The 17217-nt window shown below is 44.5% G+C and overlaps 1 protein-coding gene across 2 annotated transcripts in view; it reads right to left on the bottom strand.

Annotated features, from left to right (window-relative positions):
• The window catches only part of COL2A1 (collagen type II alpha 1 chain), an 81619-nt gene that overhangs the window by 26795 nt on the left and 37607 nt on the right, over positions 1-17217 (bottom strand). For both annotated transcript variants that reach the window (XM_033138607.1, XM_033138608.1), the window contains 10 exons: positions 15852-15950; positions 11496-11540; positions 11179-11277; positions 9107-9160; positions 7701-7808; positions 5849-5902; positions 4203-4301; positions 1634-1687; positions 608-706; positions 59-112 (listed from right to left, as the gene is read on the bottom strand). In XM_033138607.1, the coding sequence (XP_032994498.1) occupies positions 59-112; positions 608-706; positions 1634-1687; positions 4203-4301; positions 5849-5902; positions 7701-7808; positions 9107-9160; positions 11179-11277; positions 11496-11540; positions 15852-15950 (765 nt within the window). The remainder of the gene's footprint in view (positions 1-58; positions 113-607; positions 707-1633; positions 1688-4202; positions 4302-5848; positions 5903-7700; positions 7809-9106; positions 9161-11178; positions 11278-11495; positions 11541-15851; positions 15951-17217) is intronic.

The following is a 17217-nucleotide window of genomic DNA, read 5'->3' as shown; positions in this document are numbered from 1 at the left end:
GGAGAAGATAGCTTCATCATGGCAGTGGGAGGAAGAAACAATAATCAACCCCACTTACTCTTAGGCCAGGAGCACCAGGAAGTCCCTTCTCACCAGCTTTACCAGGTTCACCCTAGATGGAAAGAAAAAACAGAAGTGGTCACTGGTGTGCATTTGGAAGAAAGCGGAGCCCTCCAATCTGGTGAGGACAGCCAGCTCTACTTCTCCTGTCCAGCTCTCTCCTTCTCTGTTGTTATAACCAAGGTATAGGCAGTGCTTTTTTCTGGGGGCGGGGGAGACACGGAGGAACACATACCCCTAAACATTTTGTGAATCTAAGTTTGGCCTCATTGAGGGGCAGTATTTCAATATGAGTAGGAAAATGAGAGTACCCCTAAACATTTTTTTAAAGAAAAAAAGCACTGGGTATAGGTATATGATTTTATGGGACCAGCGGAGCAAGCATATTACCCAACCTGGACAATAACTAAGTGACTTCCCTGCTGTGCTAGTTACAAAGTGGAACTATTCCATGTTACAACCTTGTACCATTTCCCCTCAAACATCTTCCCTGGTGACACTGCTCGGGTCACAGTGTCAATGGGTTGCTGAGTGCAGGTTTACTTACATTTGCACCTTTCGGGCCTGGGAAACCCATGACGCCAGGCTGGCCACGGGCACCTTGTGGACCAGGTGGGCCAGGTCGCCCATCTTCACCTGGGGCACCCTATTGAGAGATCGAGAAACAGGCATGCTTTGTTAATGATGCTGGGAAGACAAGTAACATATCCCATATAGAGTGGACCCAACTTTACGGAAGCGCTACTTTGACGCAGACATGCTGGATGTCTTTTAGAACCTCAAAAAGCAAAGGAAAGGCACCAACCCATAATAAAAATCCAGAATCTATTGTAGGGCAATGCTTTTATTATGCCAAGCAAAATGTCACAAATTAGTGAGCAAGTCTTTCTGTTTGTTCCCATGTGGAAAATCAGCATATTGGTGCATATTAGAGCTTTTTGTGCCCTTTGATAATTCCAATTCCCAAATGTGATTCTGATTTTTAAAAGCTCACCAATGCAGCATTCACACCCACTCGCCATTCAGTAATGCTGCTCATATAAACACTTCAGTGTTACTGCACCCATACAATATCCAAGGTTCCATTGACTCCACCATCCACTTCTCTTGTAAACTCTGTATTATGCATTGCCTTTGAAACAAACCCCAGAAATTCTGCAAGTCAGCACCCACCTATTTCCTGAATCCCATCTCCTCAAATTGTCTACCGACCATTGTTCCCCTCATCTACATATTATCCACTCGCAGTATTTTACCTGGCATTGCTCAGGAATTCTACTAAACAAAACAAAAACTATGTGGCTTTGAAATCAGTGGAGTTTTGAAAAGTTCTGTCCATCATCTTGATTCAAAATGGTGTCCAATTGTATCCAAATATCAAGAAAAGCCTGCTCCTACATCTCAAGAACCATCAAGCAAAATTTGGTTACAAGATCTTTAGATGTGGCCAAATGCACAGCCAAGAAGCCAACTATTTCCCAAAATATATAGTAGATCCATCACTCCTTTCTCAAAGCTCTCAGCACCCCTATTATTTTGATGACACGAGAAGAAAATGACGGAATTTACTTACAGATGGGCCAAGTTTGCCTTGTGGACCAGCATCACCAGGGCGACCAGTGAGACCCTAGATGCAAGAAGAAAAAGGCAGACCATTAAGACCTTTCCCCAACCATACAATTTATACACATATCTCCAAAATGTTTCATCTAATCTATTTTTTGATGCTGGTTCAACAATCAGTTCTGCTATTGGTTCAATAGCAGCCGTCAGCCAAATAAATTTTAGATACTAATGGTGGTAGACAACTAAGTAAACACACTCAAATTAATGAATATGACTAAACTAAGTCCATTAATTTCAATAGGTAAAAGTGGAACACGACCTTAATTTACTTTCTTTGGAACAGCTATAACACCTTTGCTGTGATCAAAGGCTCAACCCAAGCCAGAGAAACTAAAGAGGCTTAGGACATGATAAAGTTTCCTCAAAGGATATTCCTAATCTAAATTTAATAAATCTGAAACACACCACTTTTAAACTGAATTTGAAGCACCCAAAATGGGCTCAGAGAATAAAATGGTCAATGATGTAGTACCACCGTAGAGGCTAACAAGTCCTACAAGTTGTTTGGATGGGAGACTACCTAGCAGTAATTATATTAGCCACTCTGAGCTCCTCAAAAAGAGAGAAGAGCAAATGTATGATAAAGTTTTGAAGGAGATAATCACTGCACACCATGCTAAAGTATAACGAACTGAGCCTTGGGAAACCAAGGAAATTCAAGGCTTTCTAGCGGTGCCACTGCAAGCTAGCTGCCCACCACTTTTCCCACCCTCAACTGGATTTTCAGCTTACTCCATGAGATGGAGAAAATTCCATTAGTAGCAAGTCTGTGCGGGGAGAAGCTCCACTGGTAGACATCTCCCAGGCTCAGATACTCAAAACAGGTACTCTGTCCTGGGTCACAGGAGGTAACAGAACTGCCCAGTAGTCTAAAAAGAGGATTGAATTTTGCAAAAATGGGGAGAAGCGTATTGTTCTCAGTGATGGGACTCTTTACTTTTGCAGATAAGAGGAACTTTCAACACGTTATCCTAAAAGATTGTTCTTTCCTTCCAAGACTGTTAGGTGCTCTCCAACCCTTCCAGTCTTATGGAATAAATACAGACATGCCAAATAAAAATGTGCTTTAAATTGTTACTGCCATCTGCTGTTGAGAATGGACAGCTGCATGCAGAAAGAGTTTAATATGGGCATCCTAAAAATAAGAGATACTGCCAATGTGGTACCTTCCCATACTCTGATGCTAGTTGGGGCTGGTGGGAATTGGGAGCACAAAACGCATCAAGTGCTTTCCCCCTCCCCAAAGTCTAGCAGAGTTTACTCATGGTCCAGTACAGTTGTGGTCCAACGTTTCTGTCAAGCTTCCAAGTCTGTAAATGGCATGTGGCAAGCAGAAATTGAGCTGGTGAGGTTCCTCCCAGCATGCAGGTGCTGTGATGAGGAAATATTCACCTGGAGAATATCTACCAAATGTTAAAGAAGAAGAGTTTGGATTTGATACCCTGCTTTATCACTACCCAAAGGAGTCTCAAAGCGGCTAACATTCTCCTTTCCCTTCCTCCCCCACAACAAACACTCTGTGAGGTGAGTGGGGCTGAGAGACTTCAAAGAAGTGTGACTAGCCCAAGGTCACCCAGCAGCTGCATGTGGAGGAGCGGGGACGCGAACCTGGTTCACCAGATTACGAGTCTACCGCTCTTAACCACTACACCACACTGGTATAGGAGCCCTGACAGAAGCGAGTTGGAAAGCCTACTTGCAGTCTATCATTATTATTTCCATTTTACAGAATGCAAATTAAGCTGAGAAGTAGTGGAAAATCTGGGTCTCTTTGCTGTTACTATTACTGTGATGAAGGCTGAAGAGCGTGCGTGAAATGAAGGAAATCTCAAGAGACTTTAGAATGAAGTAAAGCTTTTTCAAAAGGACTCGGCCCTCCTTTAGACATCAAAAACTGTCCCATAATTGCAGAAAAGCCAGCCACCCAACCAATGGTAATGGTGGAGTGATTAGTGGCACTTAAATATTTTGCTATTATTTGTTGTTTGTTCAATTTATATATTGCCCTTTACCAAAAGATCCCAGGGCAGTGTACAACATTAAAAACACATTACAGAACACCAATGATAAAAACATAATAAAAAGGATAGTGGCAGACAGTCAAAAATATAATATACCGTAATAGTCCTCTCCCCCACACTTTCACAGGCCATAGGTTATTTAATGGTCATAGGCCTGGAATTTTTTTGCCTGGCACCTAAAGATATGTAATGATGGTGCCAGGCGAGCCTCTCTGGGGAGAGCATTCCACAACCGGGGAGCCACCACAAAAAGGCCCGTTTGTTTTGTGTTTCATGTTGCCACTCTCCGAGATGGGGAACACAGAGAAGGGCCTCAGATGACAAGTGCACAGCCTTGAGGCTCTCTCACACTGTTTATATAAACTTCTGGTCTCTGTTAACATGAAGGGGAGTTATTTATACTGAGAATGAACATTCTAGTCAATGTGGGATTTGTACAAAGTGACTGAAGCAAGAACCACTTTAACCCCTGTTGTGTGCAAAGGCGTGTCTTACCCTAGCGCCAGGCAAGCCAGGCTCTCCAGGACGGCCGGGATCTCCAGTGGCTCCTTTGGGACCCCCAAGGCCAGGAGGTCCACGTTCCCCGGGAGCACCCTGCCCAGGAAAAAGCAAGCAATAAATGCATTAACTCAGAGAAATCAGGAAGGCAAGGCTAGACCCTGTGATGCTTGGGTCAATGGTTTACCACCCAATGGTTATCTCTGGAAATGGCTATAACTATACACTCGATGAACCATTTTCAAACCAGTTTTAACAGTGAACTTTGCAACTTCTGTGAAAGGGTTGGGGCTGAGGAAACTAACACCATGCTGACCAAACTAACATTTCCAAAATTCTTTAGCAGGCACGTATGACTGATTTCAAAACTAGTTTATATGTAATTTAGACACACCTGTCCTTTATCTGCACTTTCATTATAGGGCTGCCCATATCATGGCGCAACCAATGCATTCCAGTGCTGTAGCTGATCTTGATTCATTCATGTGTATCTGAAGAAGTGTGCATGCACACGAAAGCTCATACCATGAACAAACTCAGTTGGTCTCTAAGGTGCTACTAGAAAGAATTTTTGATTTTGTTTTGATTCATTCAATTAACTTTGGCTGCTCTGACTATTCGCAGACCATTCAAATTTAACTTCTGTGAGTCATCTACCCCATATGTGCCCACTCAACCGCTTCCATCGGAACTGGTACAAGTGCCACATAATACCCACACCACATCTTTAAGAACTCAATTGTTTAGTGTGGCAGCACCAAAACTTTGGAACTCCCTGCCTATTGATATCAGGCAGGTGCCTTCAATGCATTCCTTTTGGTGCCTGTTGAAGACATTCTTACTCAGACAAGCCTACCCAGATGTTTAAAAGGTTTGTAGGAGCTTTAATTTGTTTTAGTCTATTTTACTGTGGTTTTAAGCTTCTGTATGTTTTAAATTACAGTTTAGTGATCATTTTATTATTTTTGTAAACCATTTTCTACAATCAATCCCATCAGATGTCAAAGAGATGAACAATTACATGATTTTCTGAAGACAGTTTTTAATGTATGATGTTTCACTGGGGCAACCCAGTCAGATGGACAGGGTATAATAAATTGATTATAATTATGATCATAATTATATAATTTTTATGAAATAAATAAAATTTTAAAAATTAGCTCCAACATGGCTTTGATGAAATAATCTTTGAGATTACAAAAACATTTAAAAGAAAGCTTTACTAGAAACACAGAAACTTATGCTCTGAGACCTTAGAAAAAAAAAACCCCAACCCAGCGGCTTAACATTTCTTATCAAGTATCTCAAAATTCCATTTGCTACAGAATAAAGTTGACCTAACCTGTGTCCTGCCCCACCCCTGATGTTTCTGGATTCCCAACTCTCATCAGTCCAAGCAAGCATATATTAACAGTCAGGGATGGTGGGAGTTGTAATCCAGTAATACTGGAGGGTCACAGGTTTCCTATGTCTACTCTACGGCAAAGAGCACACAAGGAAAAACATAGCTCCTTCAAAGAAGCAGTCAAAGAACCCTATACAACACAGAGAAAGGAAGCAGAAAAGGGCATCTAAATTCACTCTTAACCCTCCCAAATTTGTCCTTTCATTCAGATGGAAGTACAGCAAGTTCAAACGCTCACCTTGGGACCGGCCAATCCATCCTGACCTGGGAAGCCACGGTTTCCGGGAGCACCCTAAAAACAAGAAACAAATGATAACATAACCTAATAAATCAAGGAGTGCAACAGTTCAGGAAGCTGGCAAGGACAATAGGAAGTATTGCCAATAGCAAGGAGTAAACCAGGAACTGTGGACATTTTCAATTTAAAAGGCATGGCTCAATTAGCAAAAGGAAGCAGCACAAACAAGAACCACTAGGGGTGCTATAGCCACCAAATGACCCAATATTATACAACCACTTAGACAGGTGACACAGTCCTGCAGTATTTGCTAAGGTTCTGCAGGGACTTGTCCTGTATTCATATAATATAACCCATTATAGGTAAAGAGGGTTTGTGCAACAGAATTCTTAATACTCTAAAGTCCACTTCCTGTTTATTGAGCATTCATCCTGGTCTGCACAAGGTTTGCAAGTAGGTTAGACTATAGAGTACTAGGCACACTTTCCCAGGGCATTTCCCCATCACTTTCCTTCTTGCAGAAAGTCCAGTTTTTAGAGGAAGCAGGCTAGTTGCACAAGAGCACCAAATCAGCTGCAATCGTGCAACTTGAATTTGTCGGTATGTGTCTGAACCCCACCCCAAAACAGTCAAAAGTCTGCAAGTGTCCTTTGTTAATGTGAAGTGTAAACACAACACACACATTTGCAAACAGGAGTGTTAGAGAGGTTCACTCATCAAACAGCCGTGACTCACTGCAGCTCAACTGTTGAGGGTACACTCTGTGCCATCTCCCAGAGATCCACTGTGCAAGCCATTGCACTTGGGCGTTTCATCAGGCTGGGTCCTGGACTGTGCACTGCAGTGGTGGCTATGCTACAGTTCCCAAGGGACTGCTGCACTTTTAGGGTCAGGACTCACCCACCCGCATGCATCTTAATGAGGAAATCGTTCAAAGTGTAATCATTCCTTGCTTGACTTTCAAGCTTCATTCGTGCTCCATCTCACCTCCCACTTCCAGAGCCTAGAACAGTCCCTCATCCACCTCTCAGCAGCATCCCACCATTCTGTGCTCAGCTCCCCATGTCTCAGAGTCTGTCCCCTCCTACTTGTGATCCCTGCCTCTCTAATGGCTTCCTGGCACACTCTCTAGCTCAGGGGTCCCCAAACTAAGGCCCAGGGGCCAGATGCGACCCAATCGCCTCCTAAATGCGGCCCGCGGATGGTCCAGGAATCAGCGTGTTTTTACATGAGTAGAATGTGTGCTTTTATTTAAAATGCACCTCTGGGTTATTTGTGGGGCATAGGAATTCGTTCATATAGTCCGGCCCCCCACAAGGTCTGAGGGACAGTGGACCGGCCCCCTGCTGAAAAAGTTTGCTGACCCCTGTCTAGCTCTTCTTTTATCTCTTCCTGGTCCTTTGAGCCCACAGGCAATTCTTCAATACAGCTCTATACTAAGGTTACCAGATTTTTTTTCAATGAATCCAGGGACACTTTTCAACTTCAATGGATTTTGTCAGGGGACTGATTTGTAAATCCAGGGACTGTCCCTGGGAAACAGGGACGTCTGGTAACCTTACTCTATACTCCATTACAACGCCCACTCACCTTCCCCATTACCACACCTGTTTAAAGCTGAGCAAGAGGTAGCAGCTTGCCCCTGGTATGCCACAGAGATGCCAGTAAAGCAAAGTTCTCCCATCACCTTCTGCATTATGTTGGGCACCCCACAGGGCACACTGCAAGTTCCAAAGTAAGCCTATTGGCAGGGGTTCGAGCCGTACGGCTCAATGGCTTTCCCCCCACAAAGAAGACAGCCCTTTGCTCTTCATGTAGGAAGGTTCCTTGCCCTCCAAACGATGTCACCTACCCTCTCTCCAGGTGGCCCAATGGGCCCTGCAGCTCCTGGCTCACCACGGCCGCCTCTCTTGCCTTCTTCTCCAGCTGGTCCGGGAGCTCCTTGTGGGCCTGAAGGTCCCTGGGGTCAGCAGGGAACAGAAAATACAGGCTTAGTCACTCTGAGCCCCTTCATCATTTTATGCCAAGCCCTACCAATGGTCACCCCACTATATTGTTTTAAAGAGACAATAAGGCATCACCAGGAAGTGACCTCAGAGTCTGATGAGAGAACAATGTAAATAGCCATGGCAACAGAAAGGTAATTTTGGCTTACAAGGGAGGAAACAGAGGTCACTACCCTTTTCTCCTTTCTGCAAACTGTTTATTGATTTGCTGCATTTATATCCCACCTTTCTTCCAAGGACCTCAAGGCAGTCCACTCCATTTTATCCTCATAACAACCCTGTGAGGTGGGCTACGGTGAGAGATCCAAAGTTACCCACATGCCCTCTGCTGGTGTCCTGTCCCATGTCTGGCTCTGCCAGACAGCCACATATAAGCATTTCATTTGCACAGAGAATAGCATGGAAAATCCAAGAGTAGAACTGAATTGCAGTCATTTTCAGATTTTTATATAGGATTTCATAGAACAAGGCACCCAGACATGAAAGTACAAAGCCCAGAAGGAGGAAAGGTGGGCATCAACCTGCTCCCTTGCCACATGTAGTCTGGGGACAAAGCAATTCTAATTTCTGAAACATGCAGCTGGAGAGGAATATGACGCAGCAGAATTTCGTCTCTACCAGAAGCCCTAGGTGCACATACCATGACGTGGGCTATTGACAGGCTACCACAGTAGCTGGCAGATGGCCCTGAAACTCGGATCAGATTGCTCAGTGCATCCACTCTAATGCCCAGAGCAGGGGGTAGCTGGAAGGTGTTATTGTTTTTTTTTTTGGGGGGGTATTATTGGATTATTGTTTTTATATTTATTTTATATATTGTGATCTTTTCTGTGAACTGCCCTGAGACCCCCAGTTATAAGGCGGTATATAAATTCAATAAATAAATAAAATAAATAAATAGCCACAACTGACATATGGCCTTTGGAGGGGTGGCTGAAAGTCAATGTGGCCCCCGGATCAAAAAGGGTTAGCCACTCCTAGTGTAGAGGACGAACAGGGAGCGACTGATACCGTATTTACTCGAATCTAATGCTCACCTTTTTTGGCCAAATTATGCTGCGAAAATTAAGGTGCCCATTAGATTTGATGGCAAATTTACATTTGCCAGCAAATACTTTTTTGTTTGTTTGTTTCAAGGTTCTGAAAATTGAGGTGCGCATTAGATTCGATGGCGCATTAGACTCGAGTAAATATGGCACATCCAAAGAAGAGACAGCATGCCAGGCATAAAGGCATGTCATCAAATACTTACAGGTTCACCCTTGGGACCTTGTTCACCTTTGAAGCCTGCAATCCCAGGTTCTCCCTACAGAGAAAGAAAAGGAAACATATTAAGAGTAGTCGAGCTCCTATTATCACATCAAGCAACTCGCTGATCTGGTCAGCAGAACTTCCAACTCAGCATCCTCTGTGTGTCTGATCCAAAGGGTTTTCAACAGTGCATTCCGTTGAATAGAAGAGCAGATAAGAGGCAGAAGGACTGGGATGATATGGAGTATAGGAAGGGAAACACTAATGAGTGAAAATTGGGAGGCGTGGGAAAGAGAAGATTTACTCATACTTACGGGACCGCCTCTCCTGGTACGTCCTGCAGAGGACCCTAAGGTCCATGAATAATAATAGCTTAAGGGTCCCAGGCCCTAAAGAAGCCAGATTATCCTCCACCAGGGCCAGGGCCTTTTCAGTGATGGCTCCGACCTGGTGGAATGCTCTGTCCCACGAGACTAGGGCCCTGCAGGACTTGATCTCCTTCCGCAGGGCCTGTAAGACAGAGCTATTCCACCTGGCCTTCAATTTAGCCTGATCCTTCATTCCTTTTCCCCTTCCATTTTCTATGAAGAAACCCTTCTGAGAACCCACATTTAAACTCTTCCCTGGTCTCCTTGCTGGCCCTAGCACGACTAACTTGGCCAGTTAGCCCTGGCGATGCTACATTTACCGGTATGTTGTATTTTATGCTGTTTTTAAGCTGTTTTTAAAGTCGTTTTTAATTAATGTTTTATATTTGTTGTTAGCCACCCTGAGCCCAGCAATCTTCACATTCGAGAACTCTTTAAGAATACCTGGGCATCTGCCACCCAAGACCCACTGACATGTGTGGTTTCAGATGTCAAAGCACCTCTTTGTCACCAGTATAATAATCCTCAGCATGTTTTCTCAGAAGTTAAATCCCTCTGAGTTCAGCTGGAAGTATGCTCCTGTGTAAGTGTCTAGGACAGAAGCATTTGTCTTTCAGATGCCCCCAACCCCACTGTGGCTCAGATGTAGGTCTCTTTCTAACATCTACTGCAGTGAAGACCAATGCAAAGCATTCATTTAGCTTCTATGCAATCTCCTTAGCTTCTTTTAGTAATTCTTCCATGCTGTTGTCACACCCTTTTCTCAACAGTCCATCACTTGGGCTGCTTTGTTCCATCTCGGCTGAGGCTCCCCCACAAACTCTTCCATAATATACTTTCTATCTAGAGCAGGCATAGGCAAACTCGGCCCTCCAGATGTTTTGGGGCTACAACTCCCATCATCCCTAGCTAACAGGACCAGTGGTCAGGGATGATAGGAGTTGTAGTCCCAAAACATCTGGAGGGCCGAGTTTGCCTATGCCTGATCTAGAGGCTGCCTGCTTTTCATTGCTAACCACAGAGTGAAAGGCCCCTCCGCTTCTCTTTGTGTCACAGAGAACTCTGAGGTCCAAGGACTCTCCCTTCGTGCTGCTGGGTGGGAAAGAGTGATCCTTCCCTGCTAAGCAAGATCTCTGTAATGCACAGAGAACTAAGGGGAACTAAGGAAGAAGTTAGTCAGATGCACCAAAACAATTTCTCACCACATCCAACATAGGAAGCAGCCTTATACTGAGTCAGACCGTTGGTCCATCTTGCTCAGTATTGTCTACACTGACTGGCAGCAGTTATCCAGGGTTTAAGGAAGGGAACATTCCCACCTCTATCTGAAGATGCTGGGGACTGAACTTCTGCATACAAAGCAGGTACTCTACAACTGAACCATGTCCTTTAACCCAACTGTTTCTGAAGCCCCATGTGCACTGAAATACTGACCTCTCCACACGGCAAAAAAATTCAGGGGACTGGTGGGGTTAGGGCTGATCATCGATAATGACTGGCTATAAAAGCCAGCCAAAATTTGTGGGTTCCTAGCTACTTTCACATCTTATTATCCACTTTCCCAAAGCTTAGTTAAAATGTGAATATCGGCATCAGGGAGAGGCTGTGCCTAGTAACCAGGACACTTTGAGCACAGGATTATCAGTCTGGAGAGCCAGACACCTTAAATTTTCACATTAGCTCTGCATCCGTTTGAGTTTCTTACCGCCTGGCCTTTGGGACCCAAAGGCCCAGTTGCACCTTGGGGCCCAGGTGGCCCACGTGGGCCAGGAAATCCAGGAGCGCCAGCAATGCCAGGAGCACCCTATGGACAGAATCGAGAAAGCAATTAAGGACAGGAGGGGGAAAGTGCAGGGGGTCTGAGAAACAGTAAATTACTCAGCAAACTACTGTACAGATTTCTTGGTCGATACTGTTCATGTGATGGGCAGAGGTTATTGAACATTCACTAGATCTTCGGCAGACAACATCAGTTCTACCTTTCAAATGCATCTCCATGCACCCAAGTAATGTGGCACTCACCGCTGATCCTTTGGCACCAGGGATCCCATCAGTTCCAGGGTTGCCCTAAAAGCAAAAAGAAGGCATTGATCAAACCTCCAATGAATGGTTGGCTTCCCAGAGAGCTACCCAATATATTAATGGGCAGATTATTAAAGCATGGGTCTTGGGGCAAATGGTGTTTTTTTCAGAAAAGGGGTAAGAGTACCAAGAATAGTGAGCCTGGAAAGAAAGTACATCCATATTCTTCATGGGGAAAGTTAGTAGGTCACCAAACATTTAGTAGTCTCCCTGCATTATGTTTAGACAAACATATTGCACTTCCCTCATCCTGCCCACTATCAGAGCCATTTTCTTCCATCTTTTTTTAAAAAAAAGATAGAACACATTTCGCATATATCTACCAACTTTACTATAGACACTTTTCTAATTTTCTTGTTGAGGAAAGGGGTTGTTGTTGTTTGTTACCTTGCACAGCCCCAGCAATTTCACAACCACATGCCAAAATTCTCTGCTTTGCTCCACAATCATAAAACTAAAAGCAAAGTTCTTGATGTGCACATGCTCGTGCCACTATCAGTGCACAAATTTAGCTTTAAAAGGGGGAAAGGGGGAAAAGCAAGACCCAGATCCACACCCTTGAGAGAAGGAAGCATATTTGAACTACAAATATACAAGGAGAAATTGAGGGCAACCAAGCCTAAAATGGGAGTGGAGCACAGCGGAGAGCTTCTGTCTGGTCTAGACAGGTATCATTTAGAAATCTAGACAGATATGATTTAGAAGCATGAATAAGGACAGTGGCACTGTAGCAGCTGGGTGGGGATTCCCTCCTAGCAAGTAGAATGAGACAGCCCCCCTTATGCAACGTTTTTAGCACCACAGGCTAGCAAATTGTCAATCGTTAAGTTTACAACTGCAGTTTAACCAGGTGGGTGGGAAAAAGAGACACCTGCTTCACATGACCTTATTGATGCACAGCTCACTTATTATTTTACCTATCCTAGCAGGTGAAAAACACTGATTACCAGGGGGAAGAACACGTCAAGGTAGAACATGAGACTCAGAGTTATGGGTTTGAGCCCCACGTTGGGCAAAAGATTTGTGCATTGCAGGGAGTTGGATTAGATTATCCTTATGGTCCCTTCCAACTCTACAATTCTATTATTGTAAGGTTGTATCAGCCAAATCAGCAAAGAGCCCTGTGGCGCCGTAAAGAGCCAGCAAATTTAATTATGCTTTCGTGAATTAGAATCCGCTTCATGAGATGCATGAAGTGCAAACCTGCAACCAAAGACTATATTTCATGCATATGGTGAAAGAAACATTAACCTATAATAATGTATGCCACAATAACATTGATTAGTTGTTAAGGCACCAAAAGACTCATTTTGGCCAATCACCAGCACACTGTCTTTTGATACCCCTGGTATGGTGTTGGTTTAAGTTTGTGTCCATGCACAAGGGCTCAAATGATATATTACTTAGGGTCATCACACCAAATATAGGCAAGGGCAAGATTAATAATCATGATGAATATGCCCCAGGCAAAATGTGACTTTGGCTACTACAACCTAATTGTCTAGAATTTCCCAGTTGCTTCCTGTCCTCCGTTTCCTTAATATAGTCTTGCCATCCATAATATGTAGATTGCCCCGTTATCAAAAGGCAAGTAAAAAGTGGCCAGCTGTAGTTAACTATGTGCATGTGTGAGTAGATGGGCTTTTTGTACCCACATTTTAACAGGTGGGGCATGGAATGTGTGTTAGTGAATGTACATGGTTCAGCATATTTTTGCACCTGATTTTGGCTGGTGGCCCACACAGAAGTTGGACTAGAGGACCCTTTGGGTTACTTCCAACTCTACAAGTCTATGATGCTATGAAATACAGTGGTACCTCTGGTTAAGTACTTAATTTGTTCTGGAGGTCCGTTCTTAACCTGAAACTGTTCTTAACCTGAAGCACCACTTTAGCTAATGGGACCTCCCGCTGCCGCTGTGCCGCCAGAGCACAATTTCTGTTCTTATCCTGAAGCAAAGTTCTTAACCTGAAGTGTTATTTCTGGGTTAGCGGAGTTTGTAATCTGAAGCGTAGGCTATGTAACCTGAAGCTTATGTAACCAGAGGTACCACTTTAGAGACCAACTGAGTTTGTTCCTGGTATGAGCTTTCGTGTGCATGCACACTTCTTCAGGTATCTGAAGAAGTGTGCATGCACACGAAAGCTCATACCAGGAACAAACTCAGTTGGTCTCTAAGGTGCTACTGGAAAGAATTTTTGATTTTGTTTTGACTATGGCAGACCAACACGGCTACCCACCTGTAACCAGAGGTACCACTGTATACGCAACAAGTACTCATGCAGAGAAAGGTTGTGCAAATCCTGACTTGGCATTGCCATCTGCTGGTGGTTCCTGTATTTACACCTAGCTCACTTCCCATTGCTTGTTAAAACACATGCAGCTGGGAAATCAGGGAATATTTTTGCATGTATCTACTGAGGGGGGAAAAGAGGAAATAACCACAGAATAATCAAGTTGAACCCTATACCCGATTAGAAATAATTTGTAAGTTAAAAATGAGGATGATTTCTCCCTCAAGGATAATTTTGCCCTCACACCACAGGTAGAGGTACTTGGTAAAGGTAAGGTAAAAGACCCCTGGACAGTTAAGTCCAGTCAAAAGCGACTATGGGGTTGTGGCGCTCACCTCGCTTTCAGGCCGAGGGAGCTGGCATTTGTCCACAGACAGCTTTCCAGGTCATGTGGCCAGCATGACTAAACCGCTTCTGGCACAACAGGACACCGTGACGGAAGCCAGAGCGCACGGAAATGCCGTTTACCTTCCTGCTGCACCTATTTATCTACTTGCACTGGCGTGCTTTCAAACTGCTAGGTTGGCAGGAGCTGGGACACAGCAACGGGAGCTCATCCCGTCGCAGGGATTCAAACCGCCAACCTTGGCAAGCCCAACAGGCTCAGTGGTTTAGAGACCACAGCGCCACCTGCATCCCGGTAGAAGTACTTGGACAACACTTTTATTCAGGTGAGGTAACATTATCCAGCGGGTGCCTTTCTCCACTTGCTAAGTGGAATGTGTCAACCAAGCTAGTCACAAAGAAAAATCCAATCATGTTAGATGCCTCTTGGGGTCCTTTTCAACTCCACCATTCTAGGATCATAGAGCTGGATTACCATTATTCTATATACTCTACAGAACAGTGCCCCAAGGCACGTTTTTCCAGGTCAAATAAGTTCATACACCATTGAAACAATGGGGTTTTGTCATTTAAAAGCAACAATTATTTTTGAGTGCACCAATGGGTCCCACAATGTGATGCCAACAGGTGTTTTTTGTGTGTGTGTGTGGCTCTCAATGCTCCTCTAAAAGATTTCCATATTTCAACTCTTCTCTCTCTCTCTCTAAATTACTGACTGCTCCCATAGCCTCCCACTGTGATACTGTAATGCAGCATGAAGAACTGGATCTGTCCAGCCCAGCTGTCAGTCACCTGATGACATCAGGTGACCTATTTGCACAACACGTGGTGTGCATGGCACTTTGAAGTGACAACCAGCTGACAGTCTGGGCTTCAAAGCGCCACCGTGCTGTTCGTTGACAACACAGACAGCCAGCTTAAAGATTTTGTGTGCTGCCTCCCCTTTGTCATTTATAAAAATAATAACAGTAATACACTGAGGTCCAGTGCCGAGGGCCTTCTGGCAGTTCCCTCGCTGCGAGAAGGCAAGTTACAGGGAACCAGGCAGAGAACCTTCTCGGTAGTGGCACCCGCCCTGTGGAACGCCCTCCCACCAGATGTCAAAGAGAAAAACAACTACCAGACTTTTAGAAGACATCTGAAGGCAGCCCTGTTTAGGGAAGCTTTTAATGTTTCACAGACCATTGTATTTTAATATTGTGTTGGAAGCCGCCCAGAGTGGCTGGGAAAACCCAGCCAGATGGGCGGGGTATAAATAAATTATTATTATTATTACTATTATTACTATTATTATTATTATTAAAATCATATAATTTTAAACTGGGCATTCCCCCTGCTCCCCTGCTGTGGTTCTGTGATGTGAAAATGTTGTTGTGACATGCCCCCAGGGCACCCAAATTTGTTTCTGAAAACAAAATTAATGCTTTTGGCCACATCCATGTTTTACACTTTGGCCGTGCTCAGTTTCACCCACAACTTCTGAAGGGCTGATCATGGGTCAATATGGCCCTCAGCTTGAGAAAGGTTAGCCAACTTTGAGTTAGGGGACCTCAGAAGGAAAAGATGTGGAAATCTTTTAATGATGCCCTAATCAAGCTAAACCATCTCCATGCCCCCCTGGAAATTCTGGTTCTCGCCGGAAGAACCAGGTACTTACAGGAGCTCCCGATGGTCCAGGGGAGCCGGGGGTTCCAGATTCACCTCGAGAGCCTTGGGCGCCCTCAGGGCCACGAGCGCCAGTGGGGCCAGCTTCACCCTGCACAAATATGAGAAGGAACATTAAGAGGTCAAAGGGAAACATGACAGAAGTATCCACGAGGATGCCACAAGAAGTAGAACCGGATGCTTCATAACCTATGGTGACTGTCAAATGATGAGCTATTATCCAAGCAGCCTGCCTAACACTCTCAGTCTTTGAGCTATGTGTCCTTGAGGCCCGACACTTTCCATCCCACCTTTCTGCATTTCCAGATTTTACACCATTGGGACTCCATATTAATGGGGAGCCGATTTTAAGTGGCCGCCACTACATGCTATCTCCTGCTATTGTTACAGGGATGAAGAGTTCACTGCACTGTACAGAAGATGGACAGCTCCTTCCTTTACTTTTCACTTTATTTTTATTTTGTTCAGTATCGATTCCTGCCTTAGCTGCTCTCAGAAGCAACCCTCAGTGAAAACAGCTATTCCTTGTGGAACACTTGCGCTCTGCACTTTCTCTTGCTTTGTGCATCTTACTAATGTGCGGCCCTCCTCTTCAGAAGGCTCCCCACTTCATCTTTTTATAATGAGGACGCTGATTGTTATTGAAGGCCCACTGTCAATTGCTGTCAGATATCCCACAAAAGGCCTCATTCCCCCTCTCCCCTACTGCCTCTTCACTGTCTGGTTACCATAGAAACCAGTCCTCAGGGAGATTAGCAACCCAAACCCATACTCACCAGTGGCAATGGGAATTCCCAAAGGAAGCTCTCTCTCTCTCCCTCCCATCTCCCTCTTTTCCACCTTACCCTAACAGACCCCACCATTAAGGAAACCCGATATGCTGTCCTGAGATTTTGAAACACATACCACTCATGCCCCAGACAGAGGAGAAGCACAGCAGTGCCGCCCACCCCCCCCCATGCTTGACTTGACCCTTTGGACAAAACCTGAGCTCCTTTCAAGACCATGGCAAAATGCAATCGGAATTTGACTGCCACGATATCTCTTGCCCAGGTGGCATTTTAACTGAGAAGGGCTTCAAACGTCATCGAAACAAGCGCTGCTAGGCGCTAGGCGCACTCATTACTTAAATCAGGTGGTGGGGCTTCTTGTAATATTTAAATGGGAGCATGCACAGGCAAAAACACAGAAAGAATAAGAACAAATCATACAATAAACACCACCAGCTGAATGTGAGTGACAAGGCATTCAGTTGTCACCGTTTTTTTGAAAACATCCAAGACCAGATATATTCCTTGTATGTCCTCAAATCAAAGTCAATGATGGGCAAGAGAGGCCAAGGGGACTTCTCAACATGT

The sequence above is a fragment of the Lacerta agilis genome, chromosome 2 (assembly GCF_009819535.1).
Source record: "Lacerta agilis isolate rLacAgi1 chromosome 2, rLacAgi1.pri, whole genome shotgun sequence".
Classification (NCBI taxonomy): Eukaryota; Metazoa; Chordata; class Lepidosauria; order Squamata; family Lacertidae; genus Lacerta; species Lacerta agilis.
This window is presented reverse-complemented; position numbering and strand designations above follow the sequence as displayed.